This window comes from Trichosurus vulpecula, chromosome 4 (assembly GCF_011100635.1).
Source record: "Trichosurus vulpecula isolate mTriVul1 chromosome 4, mTriVul1.pri, whole genome shotgun sequence".
Lineage (NCBI taxonomy): Eukaryota > Metazoa > Chordata > Mammalia > Diprotodontia > Phalangeridae > Trichosurus > Trichosurus vulpecula.
In genome coordinates this window covers 440,851,936-440,877,709 of record NC_050576.1, presented here as the reverse complement: position 1 = coordinate 440,877,709, position 25,774 = coordinate 440,851,936, and the positions used below count along the sequence as shown (strand labels likewise).

General features: G+C 50.8%; 1 protein-coding gene across 1 annotated transcript in view; it reads left to right on the top strand.

The window, feature by feature from the left end:
• Positions 1-13,138: 13,138 nt before the first annotated feature.
• ANKFY1 (ankyrin repeat and FYVE domain containing 1) overlaps positions 13,139-25,774 on the top strand; it is an 84,464-nt gene continuing 71,828 nt past the window's right edge. The window contains exons 1-2 of the mRNA XM_036754925.1: positions 13,139-13,175; positions 21,959-22,151. Coding sequence (XP_036610820.1) covers positions 13,139-13,175; positions 21,959-22,151 — 230 coding nt within the window. The remainder of the gene's footprint in view (positions 13,176-21,958; positions 22,152-25,774) is intronic.

Genomic DNA, 25,774 nt, shown 5'->3' with positions numbered 1-25,774 from the left:
GAGAAGGGGTGTAAATACAATTAAAGATGTGGCAGTCTGGGGTGGGGCCAGGTGCAGACAATGAAAGGGTGGTTCATTAACTAGGAAGGGCCAACTGCCCCAAGCAAATGCCAGGGACCTGGGCCTACTGGGAAATTCCAGCGTCTTTTCCTTTTGGGGCTTCAGATCCCATCCACATCAGGCGCTGCTATTTCCCTCATTTTTACAGGTGCGAAAACTGAGGCAAACAGGTTAAGTGACTTGCCCGGGGTCACACAGCTAGGAAGTGTCTGAGGGTGGATTTGAACTCAGGTCTTCCTGACTACAGGCCCAGCACGCTATCCAAACACCTAGTTGTACACATCTGCAAGTAGGTCATGCCAATGTAATAGCCATGGTCATTGAATTAATATACACAAATTTAATATTATGCTAATCAAATCACGGAAGGAATACTCAACAGGAGTGCACAAAGTTGTAACAGAATTTACCCAAGAAAGGGGAGGGGGGGAAGTCAGGGCTATCTAGAGGAACTACGTGAGAAAGTGGCGGAGGGGTTTTGACATTAGAAGTCTTCAAATTCAGTCCTGGAGGAGTAAACATGCAAAGCATCTGACTCTCCAAGAGAGAGGGAGAGGGAGGGGAAGGGAAGGAGGGAGAGAGAAAGAGGTGAGGAAGCGAGGTGTGTGTGTGAGAGACAGAGACAGAAGGGCAGGGGGAGAGAGGAAGAGGTGAGGAGGGAAAGGAGGTGGGGAGAGGGAGAAAGAGGGGGAGGAAAGGAAAGAGGGAGGGAGAAGAGAGAGGGAAGGAGAGAAGGAGAAGGAGGAGAGATGGAGAAAGAGGAGAGAGACAGAGAGAGAGAGAAGAGGGGGAGGAAAGGAAAGAGGGAGGGAGAAGAGAGAGGGAAGGAGAGAGGGAAAAGAGGAGAGAGAGAGAGAGAGAGGAGAGACAGAGAGAGAGGAGAGACAGAGAGAGAGAGAAGAGGGGGAGGAAAGGAAAGAGGGAGGGAGAAGAGAGAGGGAAGGAGAGAAGGAGAAGGAGGAGAGACGGAGAAAGAGGAGAGACAGAGAGAGAGGAGAGACAGAGAGAGAGAGAAGAGGGAGAGGAAAGGAAAGGAAAGAGGGAGGGAGAAGAGAGAAGGAAGGGAGAGAGGGAAAAAGAGGAGAGAGAGAGAGAGGAGAGACAGAGAGAGAGGAGAGACAGAGAGAGAGAGAAGAGGGGGAGGAAAGGAAAGAGGGAGGGAGAAGAGAGAGGGAAGGAGAGAAGGAGAAGGAGGAGAGACGGAGAAAGAGGAGAGACAGAGAGAGAGAGAAGAGGGGGAGGAAAGGAAAGAGGGAGGGAGAAGAGAGAGGGAAGGAGAGAAGGGGAAGGAGGAGAGAGAGAGAAAGAGGAGAGACAGAGAGAGAGGAGAGACAGGGAGAGAGAGAAGAGGGGGAGGAAAGGAAAGAGGAGAGAAGGAGAAAGAGGAGAGACAGAGAGAGAGGAGAGACAGAGAGAGAGAAGAGGGGGAGGAAAGGAAAGAGGGAGGGAGAAGAGAGAGGGAAGGAGGAGAAGGAGAAGGAGGAGAGATGGAGAAAGAGGAGAGACAGAGAGAGAGGAGAGACAGAGAGAGAGAGAAGAGGGGGAGGAAAGGAAAGAGGGAGGGAGAAGAGAGAGGGAAGGAGAGAAGGAGAAGGAGGAGAGACGGAGAAAGAGGAGAGACAGAGAGAGAGAGAAGAGGGGGAGGAAAGGAAAGAGGGAGGGAGAAGAGAGAGGGAAGGAGAGAAGGGGAAGGAGGAGAGAGAGAGAAAGAGGAGAGACAGAGAGAGAGGAGAGACAGGGAGAGAGAGAAGAGGGGGAGGAAAGGAAAGAGGAGAGAAGGAGAAAGAGGAGAGACAGAGAGAGAGGAGAGACAGAGAGAGAGAAGAGGGGGAGGAAAGGAAAGAGGGAGGGAGAAGAGAGAGGGAAGGAGAGAAGGAGAAGGAGGAGAGACGGAGAAAGAGGAGAGACAGAGAGAGAGAGAAGAGGGGGAGGAAAGGAAAGAGGGAGGGAGAAGAGAGAAGGAAGGAGAGAAGGAGGAGGAGAGACGGAGAAAGAGGAGAGACAGAGAGAGAGGAGAGACAGAGAGAGAGAGAAGAGGGGGAGGAAAGGAAAGAGGGAGGGAGAAGAGAGAGGGAAGGAGAGAAGGAGAAGGAGGAGAGACGGAGAAAGAGGAGAGACAGAGAGAGAGAGAAGAGGGGGAGGAAAGGAAAGAGGGAGGGAGAAGAGAGAGGGAAGGAGAGAAGGAGAAGGAGGAGAGACGGAGAAAGAGGAGAGACAGAGAGAGAGAGAAGAGGGGGAGGAAAGGAAAGAGGGAGGGAGAAGAGAGAGGGAAGGAGAGAAGGAGAAGGAGGAGAGACGGAGAAAGAGGAGAGACAGAGAGAGAGAGAAGAGGGGGAGGAAAGGAAAGAGGGAGGGAGAAGAGAGAGGGAAGGAGAGAAGGGGAAGGAGGAGAGATGGAGAAAGAGGAGAGACAGAGAGAGAGGAGAGACAGGGAGAGAGAGAAGAGGGGGAGGAAAGGAAAGAGGAGAGAAGGAGAAAGAGGAGAGACAGAGAGAGAGGAGAGACAGAGAGAGAAAAGAGGGGGAGGAAAGGAAAGAGGGAGGGAGAAGAGAGAGGGAAGGAGAGAAGGAGAAGGAGGAGAGATGGAGAAAGAGGAGAGACAGAGAGAGAGGAGAGACAGAGAGAGAGAGAAGAGGGGGAGGAAAGGAAAGAGGGAGGGAGAAGAGAGGGAAGGAGAGAAGGAGAAGGAGGAGAGATGGAGAAAGAGGAGAGACAGAGAGAGAGGAGAGACAGAAAGAGAGAGAAGAGGGGGAAGAAAGGAAAGAGGGAGGGAGAAGAGAGAGGGAAGGAGAGAAGGAGAAGGAGGAGAGATGGAGAAAGAGGAGAGACAGAGAGGAGAGACAGAGAGGAGAGACAGAGAGAGAGAGAAGAGGGGGAGGGAGGGAGAGGCAGAAAGGGGATGGGCACACTCAAGGAGAGATGCCATTCCACAGGACGCTGTCCGGCTGCCAGGCTGGTGGAGAGCCTCCCATCTCTGAGCGGCTGGAAGTTTCTCAGGAGCAGCAGCAGCCCGGGAAGCCCCCTGAGCCCAGCCTCCTGCCCCCAGCCACCCCGACCCTTCGTGGGGCATCTCAAGGCCAGCTCTGTGCAGGCAGCAGCTTTCATCTGGAGTCTGACCCCACCTTCAGGTCTGTCCACAAGCCCACCCTCCTCCAGACAGCACAGACACACTTACACCTGCAGGTGACTGAAGAAACAGACTCAGCTACTACATGAAGTAAGTGTGCCGAGGTCGGGCTCACCCAATGCCTGGGCCACCAGGGGGCGCGGAAGCCCCATTGCTGGCTGGAGTCCTGTCCACAGCCCCGCTCTCTGCCTCAGTTTCCTCCTCTGTCAAGCAGGGGTCATAAAAGCCTCTAGCTGCCAGGCGCCAGTCTGAGGAGGACAAAGAGAGAGCTTCAGGGATGGGGGGGGGGGGGGCGGTGAGCTTTCACCCAGGTAGGCTAAGACAGGAAAGGAGGAAGCCCGAGTCTGCCAAGCCTGGTCCTAGGAAGGCCTTCAGGCAGGGAGTCCTGATGGAGGGCAGGGCGCCAGTCAGTTTGTCTTCTCTTAGGGCCGATGCTCGGTCATAGGACCAGCTGCCCTGCAAGGAAGGATGCCTAGGGGGAGGGAGGGGGGCTGAGGCTGGGGTCCTAGGCCTAAGCATCATCTCTCCTCCAGGGCCAGCACTGGCCCTGCTACAAGCACTGTGTTGCAGCTGAGGACCTGGGGCTAAGGCTTGAGGGGTTACTGAGGGCCCAGGGATGGTCCGAGGCTTGTATCTCCCCCTGTGCCTGGCCCAGGGCTCAGCTGAGGCTGCTCCCACTTCTCCAGCTGAGCCTGCCACAGGCCATCGCTGGGGGCCACTCCTGGGGAAGTGAGCGGTGCTGAGTCAGTGAGTCGGTGCCGACATCCTCTGGGAGTCACTGTTTGCACAAGATGAGTTGGGGGCTGGGCCGGATGTGGGTCTGGCAACCTTCCAGCTCACACTTGTCCCTGGGCTGGATGCCCTATACAGGGCTGGCCCTTGGACAAGCCGTTTGTTTCTGGCACACCCAGCCTTCCTTTCATTCAATTCTTTTCTCCCCTCTCCCCAACTTCACATGCCAAATACCCTGCCCTCTATCAAAGCCTGTTCTTAATTAAAGAAACATTTTATATGCCCTCTGTGTGCAAGGTCTTGTGGGCATACGTAGTTTGGGCATATGTTAGTAAAGAACGTTAGCTTACTGGGAATTCATTTGTGGCAACGATTAATTGTTGTATCAGGACCTGAGGAATGTTGCTGGTCAAAATGCTGGGGCTGGTGTACTGTCAGCTTTGGTAGGGAGAGACTTGTGCCACAGCATCGTGGGTAGCAGCCTAGCCTCCCAAGGCTCGTTGCATTATGGTCTGGCTTAGATTCATTTGCAGCTAAGCTGGAGAGGATCTTGGGAGGGAGTAATATTTCTAAACATTAGGCTAAGGAGTTCTCTATAGCAGAGGGTGATGACCTCTGGCCAGACAAAGAGGCTGAGAAAGAAAAACCTTATCCTAGCCTGGGCTGCTGCTGTCTGGCTTTGGCTAGCTGGACATGTCTGCTCTGTCTAAGGAGCTGTCAGTTGGCCTTAGTCAGGAAGAGGTTTTAGCTACTGTACCCTAGCCGAATGAAGCTGAACTGGCCCTGAAGAGAGGCATGTGCTGGCAGAGACTATAAGACCAGCATGGCCTGTGAAAGAATCATACCTGCTGGGCAGCAAGTCTAAGGGAGCTGCCATGCTCAGCCAGAAGCTGGTCCAGTGACCCTGACAGAACAGTGCACTCAGGAAAAAGCAGGCCTGATCCAGCAGCAAGAGACAGAGAGAGAAATTCCATTCAAAATAACTGCAGAAAACATAAAATACTTGGGAATCTACCTGCCAAGATAAATCCAGAAACTAGATGAACACAGTAACAAAACACTTCTCACACAAGTAAAGTCGATCTAAACAATTAGAAAAATATTCATTATTCATGGGGAGGCCGAGCCAATATAATAAAAAGGACAACCCTGCCTAAATTAATTTACTCATTCAGTACCGTACCAATCAAACTACCAAAAATTATTTTAAGGTGCTAGAAAAATTCATCTAGAAGAACAAAAGGTCAAGAATATCAAAGGAATTAGTGGGGAAAAATGTGAAGGAAGGTAGCCTAGCCATACCGAATCTCAAACTGTACTATAAAACGATGATCATCTAAACGATCTGGTACTGGCCAAGAAATGGAGTGGTGAGTGAGCGGCGTAGAGCAGGTACAGTAGTAAATGACTGTGGTAATCTAGCATTTGATAAACTCAAAGGTCCCAGCTTTGGGGATAAGAACAAGTGCTGGGGAACTGGAAAACAGTATGGCAGAAACTAGGTACAGACCAACAACTTACACTATATACTAAGATAAGATCATGCTTTGGATATAAAGGGTGATACCACAAGCAAATTAGGAGAGCTGTCAGAGCTATAGATGAGAGAAGGATTTGTGACCAGACAAGACATAGAGAGCATTACAAGGTTTAAAATTAATAATTTGGATTATATTAAATAAAAAAGGTTTTACACAAATGAAACCAATGCAACCAGATCAAAAGGAAAGCAGAAAGCTGGGGAAATTTCTTTTTTTTTTTTCTATGCTATTTCAATAGAGACCTTTGCTTTGAACTAATTGTGCCACCTGTCTGACTAGAGAATAAGTAGGTACCTGGTAGGGGCTTATGAAGTATCACTTTAAGTGGATACCATAAACCTGAAGTAGCTCTTCTGGGAAGCCCATATGAAGGGCGTGGGCACCACAGGTGCTACATCGTATGGCAATCAGTCACAGGCTACTGTAGTCTCTGAAGAGCCAGAGTGAAATCACCCAAAGGGCCCTGGGTTAGACCCACATGGTAGGTTTACGTGTGCATGAGACCCACTCACAAGCAAAGACTTAGGAAAGAGAAGCCGAGTAAAGGGTCAAAAGGCCTTTAGCTCATGGACAGCTCAGATGTTCCGTTGTTGTCCTCAAAGGATTCAGAGGACATGAGGACATCTCCTCAAGATGGTTGTAGGAGCAGGCTCAGAACAGCTCAGCTCTCTGACAAGGGCTTCATTTCTAGCAAGGCAAAGAAAGAACAGTAACACAAGTGAGGACTTAGACATTTGAGGAGGTGAGATTGAATTTTCCCAGCCCAGAGAGGCCCAGAGAGGCAGCCATAGGCTTGCCTGAAGGTGTTAGGGATCACTCAGCCCAGGGGAGCCTGCCAGCCCAGGGACCCAAGGACATTGTTTCCACTGAAACAGGACTTTGGAGAAAACAATGTTCAAGGGGCATAACAACAACCTTCCAAAGAGGCTGGACAGAACTGGGGTGAGGAAGACCAAGGCTCCTATCCTGTCTCAGATATGTACTAGCTGGGTGACCTCACTATCCTTATCTGTAGTACTGGGGTGATAAGAGCACCTACCTCCCAGGAGTGCAATGTGGAGCAAATGAATTGAGACCTCCAAGCTTGTGGTGAGCTCTATAAATGGGAGATGTGTTCTTACCTGCTCCAATGTGGACAATACAACCTTCAAATCTCCTTTATAGTGACTGCATCAGTTGGGGCAGGGGTGCAGACCTCCAGTACAGAGACCTGATCTGTCTTGAGACGTCTGTTGCAAAGTCTTCCTCCCTCGTCCATCCTCCCTACAAGCGAGCGAGCTCCTCCATTCCCCTCTCAGCCAAGGACCTTACTTCATGCTTGCCCCAGAAAATAGAGGTATCCACTAAGAGCCCCCTTCTTCCCGTTCCGGCGTCTCACAATGCGTGTCTATGCGGATCCCCGGCATCAGCTGCCTTCCTCCTCTCCTTTGCTCCAGTCTATGAAGAAGCCTGGTGCTGCTCCTTACCAAGGCCATGGGGGTCCCCACTCCTTCCATTTCCTCCCAGAATCTGCTCCTTCCAGCATCCCTTCTCTCTAGCTAATTTTCCACTTCTCCACATCCACTGCTGCCTTATCTGCCACCTTCATACATGCTCAGATCTCTTCTATCTTTAATATGTGACCCTGCCACAAGCTCTCTTCCCTATTTTGCCTCTTTTCCACAGCCAAACTCCCGGAAACACGTTTTTACTCTTGTCCCCAGTGCACCTCCTCCCACATCCTCCTCAGCCCCTTGTAATCCGGCTTCTGACCTCATCACTTGTCTGAACCTGCTCTCCAAAGTCCCCAGTAGAGTCTTTTTTGCTAAACCCAAAGACCTTTTCTCACTTCTCTTCCTTCTTGACCTTGACCTCTCTAGAGCACTGAACACCGTTGACCACCCTCTGCCCCTGGTCCCTCTCCCTGATTTTTCATAGGATGGTAGGGTTAAAGAGAAGAGACCGTACAGGTACTGAGTCTAATGCCCTCACTTTACAGATGAGGGAACTGCATGAAACAGCTTGCTGGGGGATATGTGGCTGCTGGTGTCTGAGGAGAGCTGAGAGGCCAAGCACAGCCACTTCTTTGTCCACCTCACCAGGAGGCTTCTTTTCACGAACCTGGTTCTCCTCCTACCTGCCTGACCACTTCTCAGCCTCTTTTGCACAATCATCATGAATTCCCTTCCCTTTCCACATTGCATGAGTGTCTCCCAGCTCTCTTTGGCTCTCCTGTCTCTCTTCTCTGTCTTTCCTCTTTCTTTCTCTCTCTGATGAAAATATTTAGATATATAAATTTTCCTTTAAAGTACTGCTTTGTCTGCAACCCAGAATTTTGATGTCTCTATTTTGTTATTAATTTTAATGAAATATCAATTATTTCTATGATTGTTAATTGACCCACCTCTTCTCTAGGATTAAGTTAGTTCCCAAATAATTTTTAATCTTTGCTTCAAAAGTTCTTTATTGAATATATTTGTATCATACTATGGTGTGTAAAAGATATGTTTAAAATTTCTGGTTTCCTGAATTTGTGAGATTTTTATGCCTTAATACATGCTCAACTTTTTGAGAAGATGCCATGCACAGCTGAGAAATTTATATTCATGTTTCTATTCCTATTAGATATTATCCAGATGTCTATTATATCTAACTTTTCTAAAATTATATTTGGGTCTTCTCTTTCTTGTTTGGGTTTATCTAGATCTGAAAGGGGTAAATTGAATCCCCCCCCCATTATAGTTTTACTATTTCTTCTTGTAACTCATTTAACTTTTCCTTTAAGAATTTAGATTCTATGTCATTTGGTGCTTATATATTTGGTGTTGACATTAATTCTCTGTCTGTGGTACTTTTCAACAAAATGTAGTTTCTCAGTTTGTCTCTTTTAATTAGGTCCATTTTATCTGAGCTTATGATTGCTTAACCCTGCCTTTTTTTACTTCAGGTGAAACACAATAGATTCTACTCCAGCCCCTTATTTGAACTCTTTGTTCTTTCTATTTCAAGTGTTTCCTGTGAACAATATACTAGATTCTGGTTTCTAATCCATTTTGCTATCTTCTGTTTTACAGGCGAGTTCATTCTATTCACATTCATAGTTATAACAGTTAATGTCTATTTTCCTCCATCTTACTCTTTTATATTTTTCCTTCTGTGTTCCTTTTGCCTCTGTTTTGCTTATAAACTTGCCCTCCCTCTTGTCCTCCCATTTCTTTAACCTTTTTTTTCCTGTTTCCTTGTTGAATGAAATATATTGCTATACCCAGCTGTGTGTATGTATTCTTCCCTCCTCTGACTGTTCAAATGATAGTAAGTTTCAAGTACCATTCACTCTACTCCTTCCTTTTTATTTATATAGATTTCTACTTGAGCAGCCCTATTATATGAGATAATATTCCTCATCTTCCTGTCCTTTACCCCTTCTCCAGGAAAGGTATTACTCTTCCCCTCCCTGTTTTTCTTTTAAGGTCATCAGAAGATAGAACCACTCTCAAACCTCTGACATACGGTCCTGAAAGGATAAATTTATCATCTACCCTTATTAGAATATGTATTCTTTATCGTTGTTCAGTCTTTTATGATTGCTCACTCATGGTTTTTTTTATGCTTCTCTTGACTCCTGGGTTTGTATGTTAAAGTTTCTAGGCAGCTCTGATCTTTTCATCAGCAATACATGAAAGTTTTCTATTTTGTTAAAGAGCCATTCCCCCCCCACCCCCACCTTGTTGGATTATATTCAGTCTTGCTGGGTATTCGTGCCTATGAGTCTAGCTCTTTTGCCTTTTGGAATAAAATATTCTAAGCTCTCTTCTTCCTCATTGTCATAGCTGCTAAATCCTATGGGTACCTGACTATGACCCCTCAGTTTTGAATTTTTTTTAAATGGTTGCTTCCAGTGTTTTGGTTTTTTTTTTTTTTTGACCTGGAAGGTCAAAAACTCCTGGGAGTTTTCATTTGGGGGTTTCTTTCAGAAGAAAACTAGTGGATTCTTTCTATTTCCACTTTGTCCTCTGATTCTAAGAGATGGAACAGTTTTTAAAAAATGATATATAGACCCACTTTGGGGGGTAATATCACTGAGATAGCCAAATTATTCTTATTTTTTCTGAATTTGTTTTCCAGGTCACTTGTTTTTGCTGTGAGATACCTTATATTTTCTTCTAATTTTTCAGTCTTTTGGCTTTGTTTTTAAATTTTCTTGTTGTTGCATGAAATCATGAGCTTTTCTTTGGTCCCTTCCAATTTTCAGGGAGTTTTTCCCCCAGGTAATGTTTTGTTCCTCTTGTTCCAAGCCATTGATTTGCTTCTCAGTTTTTCCTTCCATGGTTCTCATTTATTTTCCCATGTTAGAGCCCTCATTTTTAAAAATCATTTTTTAGCTTTTGTTTTTTTAATAAAAAACTCTTTTGTTCTCTCTTTCTTGAAATAATGGCTTGCCATGCTCGAGCGACATTTTTCTTCAGGCCTTCTTCTGCCTGGAGTCATTCTCTTCTTCTGGGTTTGTGTCTTGACTAGGTTTGCCAACATAATGACTCTTTATGATAAGATTCTTTTCGGGTTTGTTCATTTTTATGGTCTATTTCCTGACTTTGAACTTTATGTTAGAGCCTGGCTCAGCACAGTTCTGGGGGAATTATGTGCTAACCTTTTGTCCTGTTGGGTCCTTCTGCTGTTTTTTTGAAGTATGGAGTATTGTGTTATTCTGGGATGTCACCAGCAAGCTTTCAGAGCTCTAGTGGTGAGATCCAGGGCAAAGCCTGATCGCTGCCTTCCCAGTGTGCTCTGCCAGCTTCTGACAGCTTGGTCTGAACAAAATTGTTGTGGGTGTGTCCCTCATAGGAAGTGCCAGTATACTGTTGCTGGACTCAACTGTTATCAGCCATCTAGACAGCTCTGTAAGTTCAGGACAACAGAGCTATAGGCTCCTCTTTGGTCTGGGACCCCTGTCCTGGGCATTCCTTTGTTGGCCTCCGACTGGGCTGGAGGCCCTGCTTTACTCCTGGAGTCAGCACACACAGCTGCTAAGGGCCCTGGACCACTCCTCACTTTGGAATAATACTGCCAAGCACTGGTCCCTTCCTGGGTCTGCCCTGAATCCATGACTCCTAACTCTAGTGAGACAGAGCCCCTGGGGCCTCTTCCTGCCCTGGTGCAAAGCACTGGAATGTTCTGTGGGATGCCCCACCCCGACCCCCACCCTGCCAGGCTCTGTTGCTAGTGTCAGTGTGCCTATACCAGCCTGAGCTGGAAAACTGACTATGATTTTTTTCCTTCGATTTTCCAGTTTTGCACTTGGTCTAGTCATTAGACAATTGTGCATTTTTCAGATCTCTGTGGCAGGTTGTGTTGGAAGAGCTAAGCTGCCCCCTTCCTTCATATTGACTCCCCTCGCCGGGCCTGAGAGTCGTGGGGCCTGTCAGAGGGCAACTTTAAAGCTAGAAAGTGAAAAATACGGGGAGTAGCAGCGCTCCATTTTCTGGCCCACACCTTTGGAATGTGTCTGTTCTTCCCAAATCTTACCATTCCCCTCCCAGCCAAAAGACCTACTTTGTCAACTCCAGTGTCTCCCCATCTCTTCTAGGATCAAATACAAAATGCTTTGTTTGGCATTCAAGGCCCTTCACAAGCCAGCCCCTCCTACCTTTCCAGTCTTCTTATACCTTATAGCCCCTTACATACTCTTTGATCCAAAGCCTCCTGGCTGTTTCTCTGACAAGACACAACGCCTATTGGCTCTGGGTATTTTCTCTGGTTGTCTCCATGCCTGGAACACTCTCTTTTCTCATCTCTCTTATTGGTTTGTTTCAAGTCTCAGCTAAAATCCTACCACCCACAGGAAACCTTTCCCTCTTCCCCTAAGGTTAGTGCCTTACCCTCCTCCCCGCCCCCCCCCCCCAATCTGTCCCCTTGGTTCTGTCTGTATCTTTGGCCAGAGCTGTTGACATGCTGTCTCCCTTGTTACAGCAGGGGCTGGCTTTTGCCTATCTTTGCGTGTTGTGCACTTCTTATAGTTTCTGGCACATAGTTGGCATCCCCCGGCTCCCCTGACTCCGAAGGACTCTTTGGCTGCCTCCCCTCCTCCTTCACTCGTCCACCCAGGACTAGCCTCTCATTTTACCCAGACGCCAGTTAAAATTCTGTTTTGGAGGAACTTGACCAAACAACAAGTCCTGGCTTGGTTCTTTCACAAGTTTAGAGCTCCACTGGGTACGTGTGCGGCGGCGGGGATGGCAGGGATGAGGAAGTAATTCTTCTCTCCCTGCCATTCATTCAGAGCAGCCCCTTCTCCATCTCTAGCTCTATCATTGCCCCGTTGTTCCTAATTAAGAACTTACAAACATCCCGGAACAAAGATCATTTTGGATCAAGAACCAGCTAGAAAGCTAAGAAAAAACAACCCCGTCTCCTCGAGGGCAGTACGGTCTTTCGCCTCTTTTTGTATCCCCTGTGCCTGGCCCCTAGGAGGGACCTAATAAAGGATTCTCCATTGATCGCTATCGATTGAAATCCAGACCGAGATCGTTTAAAGAACACCAAGGCTCCAGTGAATGCGTTGTCGGCGGGCAGATGCCCAGATCGCAGACACACAAGAGTTAGCGTTCGGAGTCCGGCGGTGCCAGCTGTGCTTTCCGCTCAGGGGCTCAGGGGCGCGGCTCCAGGCTGGCGTGGGGGCTGGGAAGAACGCAGCTGCTGCATGTGGGACTCAGTCTCCCCCAAAGCTGGCTACACAAAAACCTTTCGTTCCCTTTGAGACCAAGGGGTGGAGAGGAAGCCCGGGGTGGCGGCGGCCGGCTGGGCCTGCGGTCAACCAGGACCCGGGTCTGAGGATGGTCTCTGCTCACTAGGGGAGCCGACAGGGCGCTCCTCCTGAGCCCGGCGTCTGTTCCACTCCCAGGCTTGCCGGGACCGTCAAGCACAAGATGGCCACTGGCCCCCGGCCCACGTCAGGGGATGTCGCTTCTAGTGGGCTAAGAAATCCTCGCGGGTTTCCCTGAGCGCCTAGGCAAGAACAGAGCGAACGAAAGAGCTGGGGTGGGTGGCTGGGGTCTCCTCGTGTGGCCTCCATCCACATGGGCGAAGCACCTGCTTGTGCGCCGGTGACCCCAAGAAAGGCGAAGGCCAGCTCCTGCCCTCCAGGAGCTCCCGGTCTGATCCGGGAGACGCCCTGCAAACGCCACCGTAAGACCACCACCCAGGCAGGATAGACAGCGGCTAATGAACAGAGGAAGGCCTGGTGAGGAAGCCTGGCCGGAGAGGAAGAGGGAGAGCGTTCCAGCCGTGGGGGGGCAGCCAGTACAAAAGGCCGGAGGCGGGAGATGGAGCTCGGGCAGCTGTCTGATGAGGAGCCGCGAGTTAGAGGAGTGCTTCACTTAGATGCGCAGGGAAGGGGAGCCGCTCTGCAGTCCCAGGCGGCGTAGCCGACTAGGATGGGGGCGGGGAGGCTAGGAGAGCTTCGCGTACGCTCGCCGCACCGAGATCAGATACTTTGTAACCTAGGGATCCGGCTCCTGGGGCCCGCCGAGAACACGTGACTGACGCCCCAGGGCGGGGAGAGCAGGGGAACTGCGCCTGCGCAGTATGCCCGCCCTTCTCATCCCTTCCACCACTGCCCGTGCCCCGCCTCTTCCCGGCTGCTCTCGCGACAACTCCCGCCTCCGGACGCACCGCCTCCACCGCCCTCAGCTAAGGTCTCGCGATGCTTGCGGGAGGGGCCGCGGCCAACATGGCGGACGGTAAGGCGCCCACCGGCGGGGTGGGGCGGGGCGGCCCTGGGCCGGTTCGGTTTGAGCTTGGGCCCCCGCGGGGAGCGGGGAGCGCCGAGGGAGGGGGCCGGAAGGGGCTGGGGGGGTGGGGGGGGCGCGCGTTCCCCTGGCAACGCTGCCCCCACCCCACCCCCACTGCCAGCGGTGCGCGTGAGCGTGACTGTGCGAGCAGGACTGGGAACGGGAGGGGGTCCGAGTGGGAGCGCGTGAGGATACGTGTGACAGTTTGGGAAAGTTGTGAGACGGAGGACTTGTGTCTGTGAGGACGCCTGTGTGTGTCAGTGAGTGTGTCGGGGGTGTGTGAGTGTGACAGGGTCCGAGTGGGAGCGCGTGAGGATACGTGGGACAGTTTGGGAAAGTTGTGAGACGGAGGGCTCGTATCCGTGTGAGGACGCCTGTGTGTGTCAGTGAGTGTGTCAGGGGTGTGTGAGGGTGACCAGCTCTGAGGGCGGTTCTGTGTGTGGGTGAGCGTGACTGGTTGTATCAGTGAGTGTGTCAGGGCGCGTGAGGGTGACCGTGAGTGTGACAGTGTGAAGGGGCAGGCGTTGGGCCAAGCTTAGGGTGTCTTTTGAGTCTGAATAGTCCGTGAGCGTTTCAGAGAGGGGTGTGTGTGTGTGCGCGTGCCCGCGAGTGTGCGCGCGCGCACACACATAGGTACAGACGGGTGGGTCCATCATTCGTGCGCCCCTCCCCCAGTCTGTTTCCTTTCCCTGAAACTCACCAGGGCGGCTCCAGGGGGAAACGAAACTGGCCCAGCCGAGTCCTGGAGGGAGCCGGGAAGTCCTGAGTGGGAGCAGCCGCCCCAGCCAGCTCCTGCTGGCCTCCTCCCGTCCAGGGAGGCACTGGGAAGAAAGGCCCCAGCCCCTCCCCTGACAGAGCGCGCCGTCCGCCTCCCCTTTCCACACCGTGCCAGGTTCTTCCGCGGCCTTCGGGTCGTCTCCTCTTCCTGCCCTCATCATCCTGTATCCTTCTGTGGATAGTCTCCACCTTCGTGGTGCCCTTCCAGGAGGTGGGGCCTAGGCTGGACCACAGCCCTCCAGATGGAGGCCGCTGGGGGCTGGTCCTGGGGTCAGAAAGATCCAAATTCCAACCCTTCCTTACTAGCTCTGGGACCCTGGCCAAGTCACCTAACTCCTTTTTGCCTCAGTTTCCTCACCTGTGAAATGGAGATATAATAGCATCTGCCTCCAAGGGTGGAGACAATCCTTGGGGAGGTGTGTGCCTGGGGTGGAGTAGGTGCAGGCAGGTGAGGCCTGACCCGGGCAGTCCTGGACCTTATGCCTGCGTGTTGGAGCTTTCTAGGCTGCCGCGAGTGTCCCACCGATGCTGACTTGCGCACGCGGGGTGGAGGGGCACGCCTTCCCCTTCCGAGACTGGCAAAATGGATTTCCAGCATAGCCTTTATCTCTTGAGTTCTTGCTTGGTGTTTGTCCCTCGTTCTAAGCTAACGAGCTCTTTTGAGCTCCTGACCCCGAATGCCATCCCACGTCTTAGCTGTCGGGCCACTTGTCAATTCCGCAAGCATTCATGCCTTCATCAAGGTCATTGATGAGAATGGTGGACATCACCACGATGAAGACCGGTCCCTGACACGCTCTCCGCAGACCCCGCGCCAACAGTAGCTGCTTTCGGCTTTGCAGCACGCAGATCAGATAGCTGATTTTGGGCCGTTATTATCCTCCTTTACATATGGGGAAACTGAGTCAGAAAGACTTGCCCAATGCCATACAGCTAGCGGGTGTCTGAGGCCAAACTTGAACTTAGGTCTTCCGGACTCCAGGTCCATTGTACTAACCACTGAGTGACCTCGAGGCCTTCAGTGTGACAGCCCACCACTCATTGGGTCTGGTCATTCACTCAATCCTGAATCTCTATAATTTTACCACTACCTAGCCTGTGTCTGTCCAGCTCATCCAGTCAGCCAGTAAACATTGATTAAGCACCTACTATGTGCCAGGGACTGTGTGAAGCACCGGGGTCAGAGAGAGAGGTACAGTCTAGGGAAGGAGACCAGAAGCAAACGAAGATGTACAAACAAGCCAGCCACAGGATAGGTAGGAGTGTGCCTGCACTAATCGTATGACCTTGGGCAAGTCACTCGACCTGTTTGCTTCGGTTTCCTCAACTACCGGAAGGGGTAATAGCGGTGCCTGCCTACTTCCCAGAGTTGGTGTGAAGAGCAAAGGAAATGATATTTTTGAAGCGCTCACCTAGCGTGGTGCCTGGCACATAGTAGGCGCTGTGTAAATGTGAGCTGGCGTCTTCACCACTCCAGCCTCGGACCTTGACACTCTCCACCACGCCAGGCTGCCTCAGTTACAATGACAAAATCTTAGGGTTAGAAACTCCTTTTTGGAGCTGAAACTGTCCTTAGGAGTCATCTCCTAGTTCAGCTGCCTCCATTCACAGATGAGGACGCTGAAGCCCAGCAGGTTCATTTTCTCAGGGTCACCAGTGTACCAATGTGTAGAGCCAGGATTCCAATCCAGGTTCTCTGGTTTCAGAGTTCTGTGTTCTGGTCTGAGAAAGAAAAGTGTCCTTTCCACACGATCACACTGCCTTCTCATGCCACTAGTGACCAAGTGTGTGGGTGTTCAAGCATGCTGGTGGCCCAGAGTGACTGAAGGAATGAGAAAGCGCTTTGCTCTGGGAATGCAGTGAAGCCAGAGGGTTCTTTGGGCCTCGGGGGGAGACCCCTTGTCCCCTCACTACCCCCAAGGAGAATCCAGTTCTGGTTATGTCCCCAAGGCCCAGGGCAGAAGTTGGATCGTTTGATAGTACAAGGGCTTTGGTGACCGGAACTTCCCTTCACTGGTGGCACCCTCAGAGCACGGTGGTGCTTTGGCTCGATCAATCGTTGGGGATCCCTTGGAGCTTGGATGAAAGACAGATGGTCTGAGAAGTGGGGGCAGTATTGAGTGACTTCCCATTGTGAGCTCTCCGAGGGCACGGACTGTCCGTGCCTCTTGACCTGACTTCAGAGCTATGCGGGGAAAGATTCAGAGGAGCCTAGCAGGGAGCTTTAACCCGAAGGAGCGGAGAGACAAAGTAGGAAGGACCCCTGCTTCCTTCCGAAGGCCTTGCATTGAGACCTTGGCACTGGGGACTGGACAGGGCCAGATGGCCAGAGAGGAGGAAGGCACCGCCCCAAGGCACAGTGCTACCGCTCAGGGTGCCTGCCCTGAAGGTGCTTGCATTCTCCTGGAGCATGTCCAGGTGGAATAAGTGGGCTTTTTGTAGGGGAGAGGTTCTGATAGGGATCTGGGGAAACCCTGTTAGGAGGTGGCACAGAATGAGGAGGGAAGGCATTTGGAGGGGGCCCTACCAGGGCACACAGCTGGTAAGTGTCTTGGGTCTGGATTTGAACCTAAGACTTGGTGACTCCAAGTCTAACTCTCTCTATTTAGGTGTATAGGTGTAGGCTAAATTAAGGCACTGGCGTTTTTATGTTGAAGTCCCTCATTGTGAGGGCAGGAGATGGGGAAGAGAGAAGGATGGAGAACCAGGCACTGGGCTTATTGAGGGAAGGCAGAGAATGCCCTGGGTATTGGTAGCCATAGCCACTGGTTCTGGGGTTGGGCAGCGCGTTGGTATGGGAGGACACGTTGTCTCATGAGCGGGAACGTCTGGCGTGTTCAGACCACGGAGTAGGGGGCGGAGGCATAGTACAAGAGAACAGGAATGTGTGGTGTTGGCAAGAAGCCGTGTCTCAGTGAAGCTAGAAGATGGAAGAAGAGAGGAAGAGGTTTAAGTGAAGAGGACACTTGTTCTTTATGTGTGGAGGGCACAGAGGCAGAAGCAGGCAGCTTGGTGCATGGGGGATGCAGGGCTGAGGTGGTGGTAAGCAGAGGACGGGGAGCAGGCTGTGTACCTCGGCCACTGGGCATTAGAGATCTCATTCAGAGGGATGCCAACCGCTGAGCCCCAAGTCTAGGCAGAGGGGCAGTGAGGGTCCTCCTAGCAGATGGAGGTGTTCTGTGTGACTCCGGAGCGGAGGTCCAGGCGTCTGGGCCAGGGCCAGGCAGAGGAGGAAGAAGTCTTGTCCACAGGGCTTCTTGGCAATGGAACAGGTCAGGCGCCTCTTCTCCACTGGAGAGTGGGGAGCAGCTTTCAGGCTGCTTTCCTTGATGCTCTGGGGCTCTTCATGTCAATGATTCCCCTGCTTCTGTTCTCTTCACTCAGCGCTGGTGGCCCACCACTTTGCCCACACTCCCCCAAATCTGTCCCTTCTGTCGTTTTGTACAGCAAAAACGTATTCCATTCCGGCTATAGGCTGTTCCCCAGCTGGTGGGCAGTCAAAGGTGCTGTTAGAGACGTCCCTCTGACTTGGATTTCTTTGGGGCACAGGCCTAGTTGTGTCTCTGCTGGGTCAGAGGCCTGGTAGTGTGCTTAGGAGGATTCTGGGATGCTTTCGGGATGACTGGGCTGATTCACAGCTTCTCTTGCAGGGGGTCTGTGTGCTGGGCTCCCCTGCTCCCCCCGATGGAGGTGAAGTGGAAATGGAGAGTTGTTTTAATCCGCACTTTCTTTTTAATTTAATTTATTTATTTTCAGTTTTCAACATTCACTTCCTTAAGTTTTAAATTTTCTCCCCCTCCCTCCCCAAGACGCCATGCGATCTGATATGAGCTCTACACATACCTTCCTAGTAAGCAGTTTGCGTTTTTCTTATTAATGATCTGAAGCTTTTTCATGTGGTTGTTGATAGTTTGCCTTTCTTCCTGCCTGTTCACATCTTGTTTGTAACTGAATTTGATGTTTCCAAATCTCCATTTTCTTCCTCCCCCCCATGAGAAGAAGCTGTGGTCACAGAGTAGGGGAAAGATCAAGGAGAGCTGTACAGAGACCTTGAGGATTGAGAAAAGGTCATCGGGTCATACCGCCCACATCCTTTGACCATTTCTCTACTGAGGAATGGCCCTCGTTCTTATACATTTGTTTCAGTGAGAAACTGAGGCAGCCCACTCCCCACTCGTGGACCGCTCGACTTTTTAGCAGGTTTTTCCTGATGTGAACCCTAAATTTGCCTCTTCGCACGCTCTTGATTCTGCAGGGATTGGGAGTGAGGGTGTCAGACAGAGCAAGTCAAGTCCCTTCTCCATGTGACCACCTTTCAGGGGCTCGAAGACAGCTGTCCAAGTCCCTTTTCAGGCTAAACTTTCCTGGTCTCCCAGATGACTGTTTTCCATGCTGGTGGCCTCCCATGATTGTACAGTGTAGCATTGTCTTTTCTAAACATGATGCCCGGACCTGAACCCAGTCCTCCTGGTGTGGTGTTAATGGGGTAGAGGAAGGAGGCACAGAAGGAAGGCTTCCCCCTGGTGCTGCCGGTTTGCCAGCGACGGTGCATAGTTTAGGGTGAAGTCATGGACACAAAAGACACAGACGTGGGGCTAGGCGAGTCATGTAGTCTGGCTATAGACTGATTTTAATGGGGACGTTGACAATCTTTTATACAGGTTAATTGCTGAGTCGTTCTGACTTCTCAGAAAAGTACAGTGAAGTAATGGATTAATATATTTTTTGTCTCCTTGTTCCTGGGAATGAGACGCTAGTCTCCTGACAGCTAACCAAATTGAAACATTTCTGTTCTTTCCCATGCGGGTAGCAGCTGCGAAGGCGGGTATTCTCTGACACATCTTATCCTTAGATAGCATTTGCCTCGCATAGACCTATCCTCAAATGACCTTGCCTAGCAGAGGCCTAGGAGGCTGCCTTGCGGAGGTCAAAGAGGCCTAGCCACTAACCAGGATATAGCTGGCTCCCCACACTCAACACCTCTTCCTGCCGCTCTGTGGAGTGGCTAGGCCATGAGGGCTAGGCTCTCCTGCTCCCTCTCCTCCACCATCGTTTTGGTGAGCCCAGTGCCTGGCCCGGGGTAGGAGTGACACAGGTGCCTCTTCCCTCCCTTCTTGCTACCTTCCCCCTCTTTAGGCTCTTGGGGTCCTCCTTATGAAGTTCTTGGAGTCTGCGTTGGCTACTTTCTTCTGTCGTAATGTCTGGTGTGCTGGTATGGGTCAGGATGGGGTTGTTGGACTTGGCCTCCAGCCCCTCCTTTCCTTGATCTTTGCCCTCTGATTCTCCCCAGACAGCAGGTTTGGGGTTGGCTTCCTGGTCAGCTCCTGGGCAGGGGCCCTGTGGCTGGATTTCCCTGGTTGGAATGTGAGCTCTTGGCCTTGCCATTTCCTGTGTGTTTCCTCTTTGGTGCTTTCTGTCTTTGTTCAGCATCCAGTCTTTGTCCTTCTCGTTCATATTTCAGCGTGTTTCTCACCAAGTCTTTGCCCCTTCTCACCTGTGTGTACCCCAGCATATGTTGGCTTACTGTGTTGGCATGTGAGCTGGAGTCCTGTTCAGGGTGGTCTTTTTGCAGATGTGTGTGAGCAGTATGTACTTGTGAGCTGCACAGGGCCTCATCACTGGAGAGTGCTGGACCTGGGAGCAGGGAGACACAGATGAGTTTGAATTCTGCCACCAAATGACCCTGGGATAGTAACCGTTACCTCCTAGCCTCTGGTCTCTTATCGGTGGAATGGGGGAAACAGCATCTACCTCAGGGCTCATTGGGTGGATCATTGGTGTCAGACTTGGGCTCTGTGTTAACATCCTCTGCGGTACATTTTTGTTTGTTTTGTTAACCATTTCCCAGTTGCATTTTCATCTGGTTTGGATCCCTGGTGTGGATAAGTGAGATCACAAATGGCAGCTATTTGGATTGTTGTGTGGAGGCCACATCTTTTCTTCTGGTTTCTTTTGTAGCAAAAATAACCAGCTTGATACAGGTCATCCCTCCTGGAGCGGTACCCAGTGGCTGGTCTTTGGACAAGGGTAGCATGCACTGAGTGCATCACCTGGGAATGAGGCTTCAAGATGGTCTGAAAGCTAGGAGATTCCTGGCCCCAGATCTCCCTCCTTTTCTTGCTGCTCTGCCACAATCCCTGCTGGATGGCCACAGCGTTTTCATTTCCTGGGTTGTTGTGGCCAAAGCATCCCCAGCCTGCTGGGAATGAGGCTCTCTGGACTAAGTCAGGTTAGCCCTTGGAAAGCAAACTTGGGCTGATGTGGGGGCACCTTTTTAAAAGTGATGGAAATCACTAGGCTCCTAACCTTCAGCACATCCTCAGGCATTTTTTTAGTAGTATAACATAATTTGGTCTTACTATACATTTTTAAAAATTTATTTTTATTTTCAGTTCCAAATTTTCTCCCTCTCCCCCTTTCTCATTCCACACATGTAGAGTGATGCAGAACAAATTCCTGCATTAGCCATGTCCGAGAGAAGAAAGTCTGCGTCCCGCTGTCCCTCATCTCTGAGCAGGTGGGCAGCTTGGCTCTTCACAAGTCGTTTGGAATCCCAGTGGCTTGTTGTATGCTTCAGACTTCCTGAGGCTTTCAAAGCTGCCGATCTTTACAATGCTGTTACTGTAGACTTGGTTCTTCTGACTCTGCTCCCTTCACTTTGCATTCAGTTGATACATGTCTTCCCAGGGGCTTGGGGGGTCTTTATAAATTAACAAAAGGGTTGTGACCTTGTTCTAATTTTCATAAGCCATTGTGCAAGGGCCCACTCTATTCCCCATCGTATTCCAGACTTTTATTCTCCAGTCAGCTTTTTCAAAACTTCGGTATCTTCCCACATTTCTTTTCTGGTTGCTCAGGAAGCTGGGACAGATTCTAGCACATTGATTTTGAATTTCTCATCGTCAGCAAGGCCCCTGCTCGGTGCTGGCCATGAGAGGAAATTTTGGAGCACTTTGGAGGTTTTATACACAGGTTATCTTGTGAAACCTTTTAAAGTGCAGCACAGTGCCTGGCACCTAGAAGGCCCTCAGAAAATGCTCATGCCTTTTCCTCCTCTTGAAACCTGTAAATCGTGTTTGGGGAGCTCAGCAGATGTACAAAACAGTTGACAGGGTTTGGAAGGACTGTATAATGTCATTCTGGGTCAGAACCCTTTGCTCTGGGCAGACTTTTTTTTGCAGTGGTTGATTTAGGTGGTAGAAAGAGCTGTTGTGCTTTGGATGCCCTGGAAGGGCCCTCAGTGTGAGCCCCCGAGTCCCTCCTGTCACTTGGGAGCAGCATGAACGTGATCCTTCTCGCCTCCGGGAGGGGACAGAGTGGAACTCAGTGGTGTCCAAGCGTCTTTCTGGATTATTCATTGCCAACAATGTTGACCTCTGTAGCTGGATGTGGGACCAAGAGGAGTCATCCAGACAGTGCATGGAGGCACTTACAAAGGGTTTTAATGATGGTCACTCTGGAGCAAGTGAAGCCGGGGGAGAGGATTTTCTGGGAAGGTACAGGAAAAAGAACTCTCATTTGTGCTATTTCCTGCATGTCCCTGTGTCTACAGAGGCTCAGCTGATAAAAATCTTAGTAGAAAGAATTGGATTTTACTTGTTATGTGTGTGTGTGTGTATGTGTCGCACACATGCACACACTCATACGTATGTACATTGTGTTTCCTTGAAACTAAGACACCAGTAGGTCCTGGTCCATGAGTGGGTTTCTCTTAGCAGTATTCTCAACCGAACCTGAGCAGGAATCCATGATGTGTTAGAGGACAAGGACATTTTAAAAAAAGACACGCGCATCTGTGCAGGCTTCAGAGTATGTATGGATGTGTGCACATGTGGGAGTGTGTATGCACATGTGTCTGTGTGTGCGATGAGCCCCCCAAAGGTGACATCAGCCCGTGAGCTGCCCACTGGCCTGGCAGCCTCCCTCCTCACTGTGCTCTTTGGTGCCCGTTACAGAGGAGGTGGCCAAGTTGGAGAAACACCTAATGCTTCTGCGACAGGAATACGTGAAGCTGCAGAAGAAGCTGGCTGAGACCGAGAAGAGGTGTCGCCTCCTGGCTGCGCAGGCCCACCAGGAGGGCAGCAGCGACTGCTTCATCACGCGCTTGCTGAGAATTGTGGCCGATCTCTATGAGCAGGAGCAGTATAGGTGAGTGGGACCCTGCTGGCTGCTGCCTGTTCCCATGATCGTTACCACCACCCTATCAAGAAATCAGTTAAGAAACATTTCAGTGGGTGCTGATGAGCAACCCCATTTTGACCCAACACATTTTGCTTCCCTGTTCAGAGGTCTTCACTGATTCCCTCTTCTATCAGAGATTCTGTCAGCTTGACCTTCAGAGCCCCCAGCCAGGCTCCCACCTCCCTTCCTAGGCCAGGCCAGCATTTTTGGCTAGAAAGCTTTGCTGGCTGCTTCCTGCACTTGAGTCTGTCCCCCGCCTGTGCCATTGTACTTGAGGGATGCAGGCTTCTCAGGGCCCAGTGTAGGGGCTGCCTCCTCCAAGGGTCCCTGGACCCTAAGTCATCCCGTAGTGGCTTCTCAGACACATCCCCCCAGCAGAACTTAAGAGCCTTGAGTGCAGGGAGTGGTGCGTTATGTCATTGTGTCCCCAGTACGCTGCACGCCATCTTGCTCACTCAGTAGATACTTGTTTTATGTTGTCTGCTCTCAGGGAGGGTCAGTAGAGGCAGCTGGTGACCCAGTGGGACAGAACATTGAACAAGGAGTCAGAAGAGCTGAGTTCAGGTCCTAGCTCTTTACTTCTGGGCAGTCAGTTAGCCTCAGTTTTCTCATCTGTAAGATATGGATAACAATAGGACCTTACTTGAGCAGTTTATTGTGAGTCTCAAATGAAATTGTGTATATCAAGTGCTTTGCAAACTTTGCTATGTAATGTCAGCTCTTATTATATTCTTAAAAGTAAATATGGGAGTGGGGGTCTTGGAGGAAGGAAGGCCTAATAACTGACTCAAGGAGGATGAGAAAAGGCAGAGGGGAAACTTGGGTCCCAGGCTGTGTGAAGTCCCGCAGGAGGTGGCGTCTGCTGGAGGAATTGTCCGAAGCGGGAGGTTGGAGCCATGGGAGTGAGGAGCAGCCATTTCTGAAATGGGGAGAAGGGATCAGCAGAGGTTTGGAGATGGGGGCCAGCAGGAGAATGGAGAGTGGCTAGAGCCACGAGTCTTGGGCTGGGAGTCGTGTGATTGTGTGAAAGGAGGCTGGACAACAAAGTTAGAACCAGACAAGAAAGGCCTATGAGTGGCCAGATTGGGATCCTCAACAGCCCTGGGGCCATGCCAAGGTTATGGTGCTGTCCTTGGTCCCTTGAGTGGAGATCTGACTCTGAGGGATGGACTAGAGAAAGGAAGGCCAATTAGGAGACCGGAACCCAGAAGAGGCAGGATTTTAGTGGTCATGTTACAGAGGAGCTGGATTTATGACCTATCCCAGGGAGAACCAGCTGGACTTGGCAGCCGATTGATTCTGTGTCTCAAGTGAGGCCGAGGAAATGGGTCAGGCTGGTCCCTGAGGTGGAATGCTGGGAGGATCCTAGGTCACAGGCCCTAAAGGTCATTAGTCCAGTTCTCCTAGTTTATGGTAGACTAGTGCCAAAGGATGTCAGGAGATGGAGGATGGGTGGACACTTGTAATAAGCAGGCCCTGCATGCCTTTATCCAAATCCCTGATAAAAAGAGAGGAAAGGGTAAGACTGCACTGGGCTGGACGCAGGTCCCTGGGGCCCTCCACTGGAGACCTCCTAACAGAGTCTTGCCATTTAGTCAGTCCTGAATCCGTCCGGCTCTCCTATTTATTTTGCTGTCCAGGTCTCTCCCATCTTTTTCACCAGAAGAGCACAAGGTACTTTGTCAAGAATTTTGGTAAAATGTGGGTAAACTGCACATATGACATTCCCGTCATCTAGGAGGAGATGAAATGAGGCTGGAAGTGCGGCCCCAGGCAGGCAGAGCCTGGCTCAATTTCTGAGATCTCAGCTTCTCTTCCTTAGTATTCACCAATCAGCTCTTTGATCATTGATTCGAGAATCTTGCAGATTCTGTTCTCTTCCCCTCTCTCCCCTTCCATCTTTTTTTCTTCTAAAAACTAGGACAGCATTTGCCCTTCTCCAGTTCTGGGGCACTCTGTGGCGCCATTCTCCTCAGGCCTGCAGAGATCACTGGCCAGGGCTCAACACTCCCATTTGTCACCGCTTCTAGTACCCAGGAGTGTTGCTCTTTGGGCCAGGTGATGCTCTTCCTCTCAATTCCCCATTAGCCATTTTTGTTCTGCCCTTTCTAGTGCAAAGGGCTGGACCATCTTCAGAGATGGACCTTGGAGGAGCCTAATGAGGCCAGAGCCGCTGGGCCTCCCCTCTCTGGTCAGCTGTCCTGGCCCCGTCACCTGGAGCAGTGGGCCTTTTCTCCTAAGCATGAGGCCTCGGGATGTGACACCTGCAGGACCCGATCTTCTTCAAATCCCTGTTGGCTGGCGTCGTAATGACCGACAACTGCTTGACTGACCTGTGCCAGGCTTATGGTTTATTCCCTAAACTCATCTATTTCCTGTTTCTGACAGTGTGCATCAGGGAGAACAGTCACAAATTCACTTGAATTGCTTCTTTCTGGATGTTTGCTACATTTTTTCCCTGAGGTGGGACCTCTGGATTTGGGCCATAACACACCTGGATTAGCCTTGTTCTGTTAGCTGTGGGCTTCCGGCCACATTTTTGTGCAGAGTAAAACCCTCTGTGCATTGGCATCGGCTGTCCCCCCGCTGGCGCCTTCTGTGTGCCGGCACTGTGCTAAGTGCTACATAAAGATTACCTTCAGAACAGCCCTGGGAGGTAGGTGATGTTATTCCCCCATTCCCACATGAAGAAACTGAGACAGGCAGAGTTTTGGTGCCCTGCCAGGATTGCTGGCTGGTTCATGACTGAAGCTGGCCTCCTGGCCTGGCTCCCTGGGTCCTCTGGCACCACCCAGCTGCATCTGTCTGGGTTTTCACTCACCCAGAATATTTTGGCTATCTAGAAGACAGTTGCTGCTACCATGAGAGCTCGTTGCACTTGGCCAGGTGTGAACAGTTCTGCTTCCCAGAATCGCGCCTCTTAAGCTTCTTCTGGCACTGAACAAATACCGGGATTGGTCAGGCTATTTCTGGGCACCGTTTTCCCTCTGTACATTGTCCCCAGACAGATGCTGGGAGGACAGTCTTGATTGCTGTGAGCGCTGGGCCCACAGTCAGGAAGGCCTGACTTCAAATCCTGCTTTAGATACTTACCAGCTGCACGACCCTGGGCAAGTTACTGAGCCTCACTTTTTCTCATCTGCAGAACGGGGATGATAGTACCACCTCCCTCTCGGAGTAGCTGTGAGGACCACATGAGCTAAACCTAAAGTGCTCTTCAGATGCAAGCTTTTGTTCCTATCAGCTGTTCCCTTCACCATGATGAGATGAGAGTGGCTTGGCCTGGCCAGCAGTGGGCCTGAGAAGTGGCCTCCAAGCTCCTCCTGAGTCAGTGTGGGGGAGCCCACAAAGCTGAGGGAGAGGAGGGTGGGGTGGCACCTCCGCTGTAGGGCGGGCAGCTTCAGGTTAGGATGAGATCAGAAGCCAGCTGGCAGAGGATTAGGTTAGAGGAGTGTGTGATGGGAGAGGGGCCAAAGGCAGCAGGTCTGGGAAGCTTTTTCAAAGAGTTTACTCCTTTCCAGAAAGGTAGCAGAGATGAGAGATGCTGTGCAGAGGGGAGGAAAGGCTTTCCTAAGGGCAGGAGGGGATGT